Raw genomic sequence first — 12,335 nt, 5'->3', positions numbered from 1 at the left:
CTGTTAGCCTGAGGATGTAACTGGCTGAAAAGAGATGGGTCTGTGAACTTCAGAGCTGCGTCGACATCCCCGTCCTTGTATCAACGGCCTTCTTTCCCCAGTAACAGGCAGTCAGAGTTTCAGATGCGGTTATTGATTTTGCACGGTTCTCATCCTGGATGCTGAATTTCTCTGAGGTCAAGGGAAGTGTCATCAGGCACCCAGCAACACTGAAAGTCACATGCAGGTCGTCTTAAGAAAGGGCAACAAAGAAAAAAAAGCAAAACATAACCACCCCACAAAACCAAGGCATATAAATCTGAAATGCAGACTTCAGAAAAACAGGAAAAAAGGATTTTTTGCCTGGATTTCTCCCAGAAACAGCCACTATAATTCTCCGTTAGGCTAAAGATCAAGAAAATTATCTTTTAGTTTTACCCACATCATCTTACGTAGTATTTTAAACATAATGTTATTCACCATAATTTTTCACTTTTAATTGTAAGGTTCTTTTACTTCTTAGTGTAAAGCGTAAAAGAGCTAAGTAAAGCTCTTTTCAGTGTCAAATTCCCTCAGAATTAGAGGGCTGGGTGCACTGAATTAGCATTGCATTTAACAAACATCCTGCTTCTCACCACTCTCTGTCCTGCTTTTCCTTTTCTCCAGCCATTTATTACCGTCTTTCCTTTCCCCACTTTACCTTTCAGGCTGTCAAGGAGAGAGCAGAGTCCAACTCCTGCAATGAAATGCTTCACCTGCGGAGCCTGCTGAGAGCAAAATTGATAAAGGACAGCACCAGCCCAGGCAATTTCACTCACAGCGGGCACTTGCAGGTGAAGCACTACCATAAAATGGAGCAAGGTTACTCACCCGCCGCCTCCCAGCACAAGACACCAGCTGATAGCTGCTTCCTTCGCGATCTTTTCGCCCGTCTCCTGCCAGGCACCGCTTGCTCTGACCCCTGCGCAAGAGGCAGGAATCGGCCTTGTAGACCAGCGTTTGCTAGCAGGGGGATGAGCCCCGGTAAGTGCTCCAAACGTCGGATGCTCAGCTGAAGCGTGGTCCGCTGGATGCCTTCCTCGGGCCACCTTTCCCACCGGTGACATCCCGGGGAGGATGACCGCGGTCCCACCTGCCTCACCGGGTACAAGAGTCCCATAGGGCTGTGTCCACCGCAACTGCCTGCCAGGACAAGGGTGACTTGTAGCTGTTTCTGTAGCAACTGAAAAGGGTACCAGCCTGATGCTCGGCGTAATTTAGGAAAACTTATACATCATTTTAGCTGGTGGCTCCTGTGGATCTATTTCAGCACAAGTTAGGTCCCAAGGAGTAGGGACACTATACCTCCAGCATCGCTTTGCCCCATTCCTGCTTTCTCTGCTATTTGAAAATCCTGTGTATTAGAGGACACCTTTTCACCCGCTTGGGATTTTTTTATTTCGATAGGAATATTCCTCAGAGCTTGATTGACACCGGGGCTGAGATTTTTCCCTCAGACAGGTTAGCATAAGGACTAGTCATGAGAGAAGTGTGGTGATGCAGGGTAGGGAAACTGGGGTCTGCCATCTACCCCTTTCTTCAATACTGGGAGTAGGGGATGAAACTTAAAAGCTCCAGATTTGAAACAAATAAAGAGATTTTTCTTACATAATTCATAATTTATTTGTCAAGCAAAGATACACTATGTCATAACTGAGATGAAAAATATTTTGAAATCTAAAAAGGCTTAAGCCTTTAAGAGGAACAGTCATGGTTGCAATTAGATCACACTGATAAAGCAGGATTAAAAGTTACGACAGATAACCTATCTCATACTTCAGGGCATAAAATTCCAGGAACTGAAGAGATTATTAAGAAACTCCCTTTCTAAACAGTGCTTCTTATGGAGCACTCTATAGTCCTCGTTAGAGACTTGAATACCAGGCAGTGCCAGACATCTGGTAGACCAATTCCTGCAGTATCAGTGGGGGGAAATTGTTATGACAAATACTGTTTCTATGAGCCAAAAAATACCCATCATAGTATTTACAAAATTCAAGGACTGAAATTAAGACCTAAGAAGCACAGTGCAAACTTAAAGTACATGAACGCTCAGCTCCTAATTTGGCACACAATTCCCAATTGAAATTAGTGGAAAAGTAGGAGTCTCAAAAGGATTTAACTGCTGTAATACCTTCATAGTTCTTGTCTAGATTTCCAGCAGCTGCATCCCAAATCAGCTCTGCAGCCTTTACCACGTTGTTCCAGAAGGCTTCCCATAATCATAAACGTGATTTGCTTTACAACAGTGCAAAATTCACCACCAGGAACTGGACTTGGGTAAATATCTTTGTCAATGGATGTGGCTGATTGCATGAGTTAATACGTCATGCCACAGGATACAGGGTGAGGACAGAATACTTGAGAAATGTGACCACAGATTAAATGCTAATAACCAGATGGTGTCTGTGTGTGCGTGTGTGTTCCCACACAGACTAGAATCATTTTGCTATAATTATTTCACAAAATTTTTCTTCTTTTTTTCCCCCCAAATCTAGTTCAACTCTTGTCAAAGATCCTGAACAGTCTCTTCTTGAAGGAAAAAAAACCCACAGATTCTTCTTTTCCCAGTTGATAGAAAACAGTAATCACCCAGAGTGATATTTAAGCTTGGAAACTTGGATAAGCTTGGTTATTTAAGCTTACAGTGAAACTATTAATTACTGACCATACTCACTGCTGAACAGGTAAGCAACTCAACTGATTTGGGGCTCATAGAGCTATAAAAAGCAAGCATTCCCCTTTGCTTTATCCACAAATATATTCCTGTATAAAGGTTTGTTTTTCCCAATCCCTATAATTGGTACTAATGTGAACAGCAATTATATTCTCACACACTGAGACCTGAACAAACTAATAGGTGCAGCCTGAACCAGACCCGCTCCAAACATGGGAGAAGTGGGCCAGGCAGGCAGCAATCTTCCCACACATTCTTTTGTGCTGGTTTAAAATTCACCAGAGACCTCAGAGAAAACTTACCTATAGCAACTGCTGAAGAGAGTTGTAAATGCAGCTGCTCCTGAGGCTGTTAGTGCTCAGGCTGCACTAGCTGACATGCCACGCGTGCCCCCTCTCCCTCCTGGAGAAGTCTGGTCTGTGTTTGCTGCAAGACATCGCAGCATCCCTCCTGGCACACTCATTTTTCTCAAAGCTCTGCCCCATTGCCTAGGCAAAGGAGTCAGCCGAGCTGAATTTAGCCTTAAATATACAGTGATGGCTGTATACTTGTCTCGGCGTTTTCTTTTTAGATGTAATTCAGTAGTGGTTTTTTACCTGACAGAGCTCTTCTTCGCCTATTTTATTCAGTCAGTCTTTTCTCTTTTTAATTTGACAAGTCAGGTATCAGACTGATTGCACATTTCTAGCACTATATGAAACAGCAGGAAAAAGGACATAGGCCTCTATAGTATACCAAAAGCCTGAAAGGATTTGTGTTAAGTATTAATTTGAAGCTGGTCATAAAGTCACAGGAAGTACTGGATCTAATGCCTGACCATAGATTAAAAAAAAAAAAAAAAAAAAAGCCGCAAAACCAAACAGACTTGCAAGTTGTAACACCAAAGACAGCAATGGCACAACTAGATGAGTTTCTGCACGCTGTGTGACTAGTCCGAACGGTGCACTGTTTACTTAGGTAGTGAACTGGCTGCTGTTCAAGAGGATATGCTTATCCTGGAATGCTGTGGCTCTACTTTGACCCAAAGGAGAAGTATAGCTTACACATCACCAAGCCCCACAGAGTATTCACAGATTGCAGCACGGCTGCTGCAATGGTCCTGAGCTGCAGGAGGTCAACATCTACCCACCAGAGAGGACTGTGCCTTGGGAAAGAGGGAGGGAAATCAGCAGGATCTCTGCCCCAGTGCCTCACAGACAGTGCTGCCGTCCATCTGTGTGGGCTGGGGGGTGCTCATGCCATGCCTCCACTCCCACAGGTAACGTGGTCAATGATACGTTGCTACTGCCAAGGAAGCTTTGGATCCACAAAAGGACTAGGGCACTTGATGTGCTTGACTTCCACTTCAGGCACCGAGCCATAGCCTTCCTGTAACCCTGCTCTGCTGTCATCCCAGTGAGGAGGGACGCAGCCCCGTCCATTTTCAGGCTCAAAGCTCCCTAAAGGTTGTCTTCCGATCACTCGCAGAAGCACCTTATGCTTAGCAGGACTGCATTGCTCAAATCTCCAAAGGCCAAAGTAGCATCAGTCTTCGGAAACCATAATGTACCTGTTTCATCTGCAATAAGTTCTCAGACATGCTTGATACACCTGCTGGGGGGGAAATTGTTACCAGCATTCGTTGTTAGTACAGCCATCTGGGACTTTAATTCAACTTCCCCCTCCACCCTATGAGGTCCTCACCCGTACTTCTCCCTACCTAGAAAAATGACCAAACTACCAGTCTAGGGGCTACTTAGCAGGGGATTTCCCCCAAATACAAAATTTGTCATTAAGTTACTAGTGCCAGTTGTCTCAGGAGAGAAAAAGAACACGCTCATTCACAAAACTCTGTATTTTAGTTATTAGGGGAACTCATCAGCAAGAAGGGAGATTCGGGTTCCAGGCTGCAAACATATAGTTTATATTAAACATTTAAAAAAAAATAATGTGGAAATGACTAATAGCAGTAAAGTGGATGTTAGCTGTATCCAGTTAGCACCCTAAACATTATGCAACAGAGTATTATTCTGCTTTTCTGGTACTACAATCACACCCACTGAACTGTAAGCTGTGGCTATAAAGCCCGTAGGGGGGGAATCTTAACTGTGTGCTCACACCCTCCACAGCAAGGAGTATTTATTTCACAGCAAGTGGAACATCCCCACAGCTTGGCTGCTAAAGCGCTATAGTGAGAAAAACGGGTTTCAGTGCCCTCAGGAATATGCTGGGAGAAGGCACTAGCCACTGAGGTGTAGGATACAAGGGGCTTCTAAGAGTTTGTTTCTGAAATGAAGAACTAAATTACGAGAGCTGTGAATCCCCCAAAGAAGGAGGCACCCCTCGCAACTCAGACTTAAGCAGCAAAAGGTGAGAACCACCACAATAATAGCAAAAGTTATTCACAATGGTTTCTGATTAACAAAAAGAGCAGTAACATTTTTCAAGGAACGACACTTATTTTCCCAGCAGTTTCTGACCACTCTATATTCTTAGCTTTATATTTTCTTATCACAAGAATTTCTGAGGAAAAACCCCAGGCTGTTTTTTTGCTTTAGCTTCTGTTGGTTCATTAATCTCTGAAACAGTAATTTTTCCTGTGTTTTATTTCACAGTCTTGCATAACCTTGGAATTTCTCATGATAAAACCTGCGATACTTGTTCTTCTGGTACTAAAACCACACCCCCTGAATTGTAACCTATGGCTGTAAAACCCAGAGGGAGGGAATTTAAGATGAGAAATTATCAAGCAAATTCCCACTGAAGTTCTCTTTAAATTAGAGAAGATGGGTTTTGCCCAGGCTGAAATTGGATCTCAAGGACCATGGCCGTTCCTGGGACTATAACCCATGGTTATGGCTGCTCTGAAAGTGTTGCAATATTGAATTAATAACACAGCCTGCAAACTGTTTTTCCACATCACCTCTGTAGAGCAGAGAGGAGCATATGGCATCACATCCACTGCAATGCTGTTTGGACCAACTGGCAGTGCACCCCTTAAAATCGCACCGAGTCAGCAGGTTTTGTAGTCACGAAGGCAGAGCAAGACGAGGGATTTAAACAGATCACAGAGGACACCGCAACTCCTACTCACCGCGCAGCTTTTGGAGCATTCTCAAGGAAGATGAGGATTAAATGGGCAAAGGCTTTTAAATATTCTCTCATGTGAAGGAATAGAATTAGGCCCACAAAAGTAATTTGCTTGGCATATTAACCTGGGAAATGGGAGATACGTCTGAACTCCCTTGTGGCAGAAGAGAAACTGAACTTGGGTCATTTACAACCTGATTACCCTAACCACGAGTAATTTTAAATAAAAAGAGGGAACTGGGATTTCTTCTCCAGCTGCGCTTGTCACAGGGCTTGATCTTGTAATTGTGCTCTTAGGATATCTACAGGATGAGACAAGTAGGAATTAGACCTAGGAATGAGAATGGTAGATGAACAACTTTAAATATAGAGAGAGTTCAAAAATATCTGATGTATATAAATTAACATATATTTATCTAAAACTAAGAATGGCTTATGTAATGTAGAAAAGGTATAAAAATACATTAAAATAATCTTACCTAAGGACTACATTACGTGGCCTAGGCGCTCAAGTGCTCAACCCTGTATCTGGTCAGATGCTGTGTGAATGAACACACCCAGAGCTCCACGCTGCCACAGACAGGCTGGCTGCTGTAGCTGGGTATCTCCTTTATTGCTTCCTCAGGCACCGGCACATCATCGCCTTGCGGGATACAGACGGGACATCCCTTTGGACAGCCCCGCTCATTCCTCGCCGACTTTACTAGCAATACCTTAGCTGCCTGAAGTCCTCTTGTATAGGTAGGATTGGGTGAGCAACAGGTCTATGTCCCGAACCCTGTAATAAATAAAGGAAATCAAAGGCGTTGTGAGAATCAAGGGAATTAGTGGAGACGCTGCAACATTTAGAAATACGGGTTTTCATTAGAGGCTGTAGTTTAGGGTTTCTGGAGCTGCACAGACCCAAACTGATGGAAAATCCTAGGAAGTAGGGAAAGGTAAAACGAGAATCTGAGCAACATCCTCTCCTACGTTATCAAACCAACAGACTTTTTTAGGGGTTGGGGTTTTTTTGGTGGGGATTTTCTTTTTCGGTAGCTCGTGCCACATGACGGCAGCCATCAGCGACACGGCGGGAACGCGGATTGGGGTTGTTCTGTATCGGATGCCCACCACGGCCCTCATCTGTCTGTCTGTCTCCCCCCCCCCCCACCCCCTGGCTCCACTCAGCCGGCGGTAAGTCTCACCCCAAGTTCAGTTTGATAAACCGTGAGAGCTGTCCAGAGCGAAACCCTTGAGAATTTTTTTAAAAATAACAGTTTTTAAAAGAGCAAGGCCCGCTGAAGGGCCGCGAAGCCAGCAGGGCCTGACCGAGAACTGGGCCTAACCGAGAGCGGGGCCAGGCCTGACTGGCACGCCCCCCCCCAGGCCGGGGGGCGTGTGGGGGGTCCCACAGGGCCGCGGAGACCCCGTGGACGTTCCCCCCGCCGTGGGCGGGCCGCGGGTTGCCCCCCCTCCCCGACTCACCGGCGGAGGGCGCCGCGCTGCCATGGCAACCGGGGTGGGCGGGGCGCCCAGCCCGGAAGCGAACCGCGCCGGGAACCCCCCCCTCCCCTCCCGTCCCCCCCCCGTCCTCCTCCTCTTCCTCCGCCCGCCGGCCCGCCATGGCTCTGCGGCGGCTCCTCATCGCCGCGGCGCTGGCGGCGGCCGCCGCTCCCCCTCACCCCGCCGCCGGCTTCTACCTGCCGGGCCTGGCGCCCGTCAACTTCTGTGAGGCTGGGAAGGAGAAGGCAGAGTGCAGGGTGAGGGCACGGCGGCGGGGCGGGGGGGGGGAACGGGGTAGGGGGGGGAACGACGAGGCCTCGGCGCCGCCCGCGCCCCTGAGGGCCCGGTTTGCTGCGCGGCCTGGCTTTTAGCCTTCTGCTGTGGGGTTTGGCTGGGTTTCACTGGGGGGGGTTGGGGAGCTTGGTTTGGTTGGGGTTTTTTTTCTTTTTTTTCTCTTTTTTTTTTTTGCGGGATCGGCAGCGGTAGGGTGTCCGCCGGCGGCGGGAGGAGAGAGCGGGCGAGAGCTGTGGGTACGGTCACGGTGCTCGGGTGGGAAGCCCCGGCCGCCTCATCTCTTTGGGCCTTTTTACGTACTTGGTGGAGAGGTGCAGAAAGTACGAACGGCAGTGACAGGTCGTTTTGGGGGTGTGCGTGGCCCTCGGGAGGAGCGAGCAGCTGATGGCCGCCGGCAGGTACGAAACCAACGAGCGTGGGGCGAGGCTTTCCTCGGTGGGGTGCCTGGCTGCGAGGATCTGAAGTGTAGGGGCCTCCAGGCCCCGGAGTCTCAAGCGAAGCTTAAACTCATTTTCATGCCTACGTAAGTGACGGGCAAAGCTCGCGTAGACAAATTACTTGTAAGGATGTTGGCTGGTAGGGGGTCGGTGCTTAAAATAGTCCTTGCTGCTTTGGGTGAGCTTTAGGAGTTGGTTCCTGCTGCTGTGGTGGAAGTTACACCAGACCGTGCTTTAAGACTTGAACGAGAAAGCTCAAGACCAATTGCTTTTATGATCCGTGGTCTTACTGCTGTTGAAAGTGCCTGTCTCCTGCTTTCTGGTCTCTCAGTCTAATCTGTATTACATAAAACACTGGTCCATGATTCTTCAAAATACGAGCCTATTTAAACTGTATGCTTTTGGTAAATACCTTGTGCTGACTTTATCCGTTTGCTGTCATTAATCAGTAGAGCAGGTAGTAAGCCAAATGTGTAATGAAGGCGTAGTTGCTGTAAATGTCCCTTCACTTCTTTCAGTGTATTGTTCCGTTCAGACCAGCCAAATATTGCACCTCACACATAGCTGTGGATTTTTTCACTCTTGTTTCAGTGCTGCTTCTGTTGTAGTAGTAAAACAGAATGTGGGCATTCTTTTGTAGGAACACAGAAATGGTGTTTGGAAGTGACCTCAGGAGGTCACATAGTCCAACCTCATGCTTGTAGCACAACTGTTGCCAACACTAGATCAGCTCAGCTCTACTTTTGTTTAAGCAAGCCTTGAAAACGTCCAAGCATAGAGCATCCATCACCTCCCTGGGCGGCCTGTTACAGTGCTGCACCACCCTCTTAAGGAATTTTTCTTCTTCAAATACCAGCTAAGACTATCAGGCTGCAGTTTGTAGTTTTTCACAGCATCCCTGAAAAACATGGCTATGTTTAAATTATTCCTGTTTTAAGCTAGGGTTGTGGCAGAATTTTTTTTTCTTTTTCTTTTTTTTTTTTTTTTGAGTCAAGTAAACCAGGTTGCCTACTATCTTTTGTAACCAACCTGAGATGCTTATGGGGTGATCTTTTTCGGATGCCTCTGTATTTTTTTTCCTCATATAATATGTACAAAATGTTTGTCATCTTAGCCTGAGAATTTATCATTTTGTAATTGTGAAGTGAGGTGCTTAGGTAATGTAAATCTACCGCTAGTGGCTAGCTGAACATTTCAGGATAACCCCAACAGGTGTATTACTGCAAAAATCTCTTTCTGAAGTTAGCCACCTCTCTCATTCCTCTCCCTCATGCCAGCCAACTTACATAGTAATTGAGACACAGGCATATGGAGAGGTCTAAATTACTCTTCACATCTAATTCTCTCCGTGTAGTCTGCAACTGTATGTAGTCTCATCCTTGGTGAGGAGAGACAATATGTGATCAGATGATTGGTATATCCTAATATTTATGTGAGTGGGTAAAACTAAGCTTCCCTGGACACGTGTTTTTTCACGTGTTCTCTGGATTTCTTAAAATTGTCAATATTGATTATGATGTCAGTAATAATATTGACTTTTCCTCTGCTTTGAGGATTTAGATCCACAGACCAGATCTCTAAATGCTCCTGTTTGTCTGTTATAATCTTTGTGGATCTCCTGTCCTCTATTGGTGAGATGAGATGGGATGCAATGTTGTTAGTGGGGCATGTAGCTAGCAGCACAAGGATGATGAGAGTCCTGACTTTCCCCCTTCCTCCAAGCTGTCTGCTAATCTGCTTGGCCAAATTCAGTTTGGCTACTTTTCCTATTTCTGGTTGGAATATCATTGGAAATGGAATGTGATCTGTGCAAACTTAAATAGTAACTCTTGCCTGAACATTAGGAATCCTTACTTGGATTATAAAAATACTGATGGCTCCAAAGGGGAGCTTGCTGTTGTATGGGAAACTGTTTATCAGATTTGCTGATCTGCAGTAACGCATATACTTCTTATGGAAAATTGGACCATTCCAGTAAATCTCCTCTGCCAATGAAAAACAGCTAATCTTAGGCCGTGGTTCTGTGACCAGCGGAGGCAGTCTAATTCCTTGCTGCTGGAAGCAAGAGATTTCACTCCTGGCTTCCTCTGGGCAACGTGTTCCTGTCCTCTGCATTGTCCCAGCTATGTTACTTGTTAAATCCTTTTTTGATCTTATTAACATGGCATGAAACTATCCAACTTTTTGCCAGACTGTTTTTTTTGCTGTGTTAGTGAGTTGAAGCGGCTTACAGAATTATGACAAGCGTGCACTACCCAGAGGTAAGCAGCAGGTCTGCATGGCTTCAGGCAGAGAAAAGAGAAGCAGTAACGTGTCTTCACTTAGTGAGTCAGCCTAGCAGCTCGCAGCTGCCTGCCTCGCACGGAACTGCATCCTTACTTGCACGTGGACAACTACAGTATATCAGTAAAACACAGTAGCTGACTGAAGTATCTGAGCTACAGATATGCGTGAACAATTCCATCTTCTCCCCTCTTCCCCCCTCCAGAATTTCTTGGTTTGGCTAAACTTGAGTGAATTTTCATAGGGAGGAAAAGCTCTCCTCTTCGTTCATGGTGAGAAAATAGATAGCTTGCTGTTGAAAGAGGGAAGTCTTGTTCCTGAAAGTACTCACCTTCCTTTTGCTGTCTCCAGCCCTTGTCTGATTGCACAGTAAGACAGTTCAACTTGCTATGCTGCTAAAAACTGCTCTTTAAAAATTTTTAAGGGTAAGTCTTTTGCTGTTTCAGCCGGTTGAATTGGTTTACTGTGCAAGTAGATAACTGCCAAAAACAGCATAAGGTAAACAGTTGAAATGTGTTGGGACTGCGGGACTAGAAAAAGGGAAGGGATTTTGAGACTAAGAGGGAAGAGCGAGAAACCTCTCCCTAACAGCAGGCTACCCCATCTGTAATTAATGTGTATAGACCAAACTAGTCTGAAACCACAGCAGACTGAATTTCAGGTTCTTACTCAAGAGTTGCTAGAGATATTGATAAACTTTTATATGAAGGTAAATGTGGATATCCTTGCCTTCTCTTTGGAAAGTGCTTCTGTTCAAACTTAAAATAGTGTATCAGTCTGGATACATTGTTTAAATCCTCATAGTTCAGTTGTCAGTTGCTACATAGACAAAATTGTGGAGCAGCTTAATCATAGGGAGAAGTACTGATCCATCTGTACTTTTATTCATGTTCTTTTAAGACTTTTATTACACAAAAGTTGTGGTGATGACTAATATGGCTCTAATTTGGTACATTAAACTAAAACACTGGCAACTGTGAGAACCGTATTATTCTTGTGCATGATTTCTTGCTGTCTTGTAGTTTGAATGGTTATTTTTAGCCTTAAAGTGGTTTTGTCATGTGGTCACTGTTTTTGTGATGGCTAGATAGCGTTTTGCTTATGCTCTCAGCAGATACAGCTCATTACAGAAGAGTCTACATTTCAAGATGTATAATTATGTAAATCTTACATTTTCAGCTTTCTTTACCTTACTCACACAAATCTATTTATGTATCTGTCAGAATTGAAGAAGTGCTTTAATATAACTGCTGATTATCTCCACTTTTTCAGTCTGGAATCGAGCTGTTTGTGAACAGGCTTGACTCTGTAGAGTCTGTCCTTCCGTACGAATATACTGCGTAAGTATATTAAACTGTTTATGTCATTTTAGTTGTCGGTTCTTCCAAAAAGATTAATTTAATTTATCTTAAAATATTACCTACATCTTGCTACAGCAGTTTGCCAGTGAGGAATGTCTATTTATTTTGCTAACATAAGTTTACAAATATAGAATTTTCAATGAGCAGATGGATGCATAGGTTGCTTCCTTGTTCTCAGTTGTCTTTGCTCATACTTCAGAAGTAGTGCATGCATTCCTACGCCGTCATGTAGGTCGAATCACTGCTTTAGAGTAACTTATGGTTAAAATGTGTCTGTGTGTGCGTATATATAAAGAAATACTTACTCTTCTGCATTAGTTGTCATTTTATAGATCAAAGTATTAACTGCTGTCTTTAGTAGCCTATAGCCAGATGAGTTGAAGTGGTAATGAGGTGTGAACTTCCCATCAATTATCTTAATGAGGTGTTAAATGTTTTCTTGGTACACATCATAGAAGTGCACAAAATCTATCAGTGCCTGGTACAACTATGTAAAGTTGTTGCTTCAAAGAATATTTTGACTGTTAATATTGAAGAGGTTAAGCACTAGTCATGTCTACACTTTAATGAAGACAGATGTGATGTACTTGAAATTAGGCTGGAAAAACTTGGAGGATGTGCTATTAAATGTGTTGGTGAATAAAACTGCAGTAAACTGTTTATTTTAATAGTGCTTGTTGTAAAGGAGCTGTCTGTATGTGTGTGTATGTA

At 44.6% G+C, this 12,335-nt stretch overlaps 1 protein-coding gene and 1 long non-coding RNA gene across 2 annotated transcripts in view; one reads left to right on the top strand and one right to left on the bottom strand.

Annotated features, from left to right (window-relative positions):
* Positions 1–5,262: 5,262 nt before the first annotated feature.
* LOC138689088 (uncharacterized) lies at positions 5,263–7,274 on the bottom strand. Its single transcript, XR_011327882.1, has 3 exons — positions 7,232–7,274; positions 6,244–6,542; positions 5,263–6,066 (listed from the first exon to the last, which is right to left on the bottom strand). It is a non-coding gene; the product is annotated as an uncharacterized lncRNA (long non-coding RNA).
* A 63-nt stretch (positions 7,275–7,337) lies between these two features.
* The window catches only part of TM9SF2 (transmembrane 9 superfamily member 2), a 28,690-nt gene continuing 23,692 nt past the window's right edge, over positions 7,338–12,335 (top strand). The window contains exons 1-2 of the mRNA XM_069802405.1: positions 7,338–7,506; positions 11,536–11,603. Coding sequence (XP_069658506.1) covers positions 7,369–7,506; positions 11,536–11,603 — 206 coding nt within the window. The 5' untranslated portion in view covers positions 7,338–7,368. The remainder of the gene's footprint in view (positions 7,507–11,535; positions 11,604–12,335) is intronic.

Source organism: Haliaeetus albicilla, chromosome 15 (assembly GCF_947461875.1).
Source record: "Haliaeetus albicilla chromosome 15, bHalAlb1.1, whole genome shotgun sequence".
Classification (NCBI taxonomy): domain Eukaryota; kingdom Metazoa; phylum Chordata; class Aves; order Accipitriformes; family Accipitridae; genus Haliaeetus; species Haliaeetus albicilla.
This window is presented reverse-complemented; position numbering and strand designations above follow the sequence as displayed.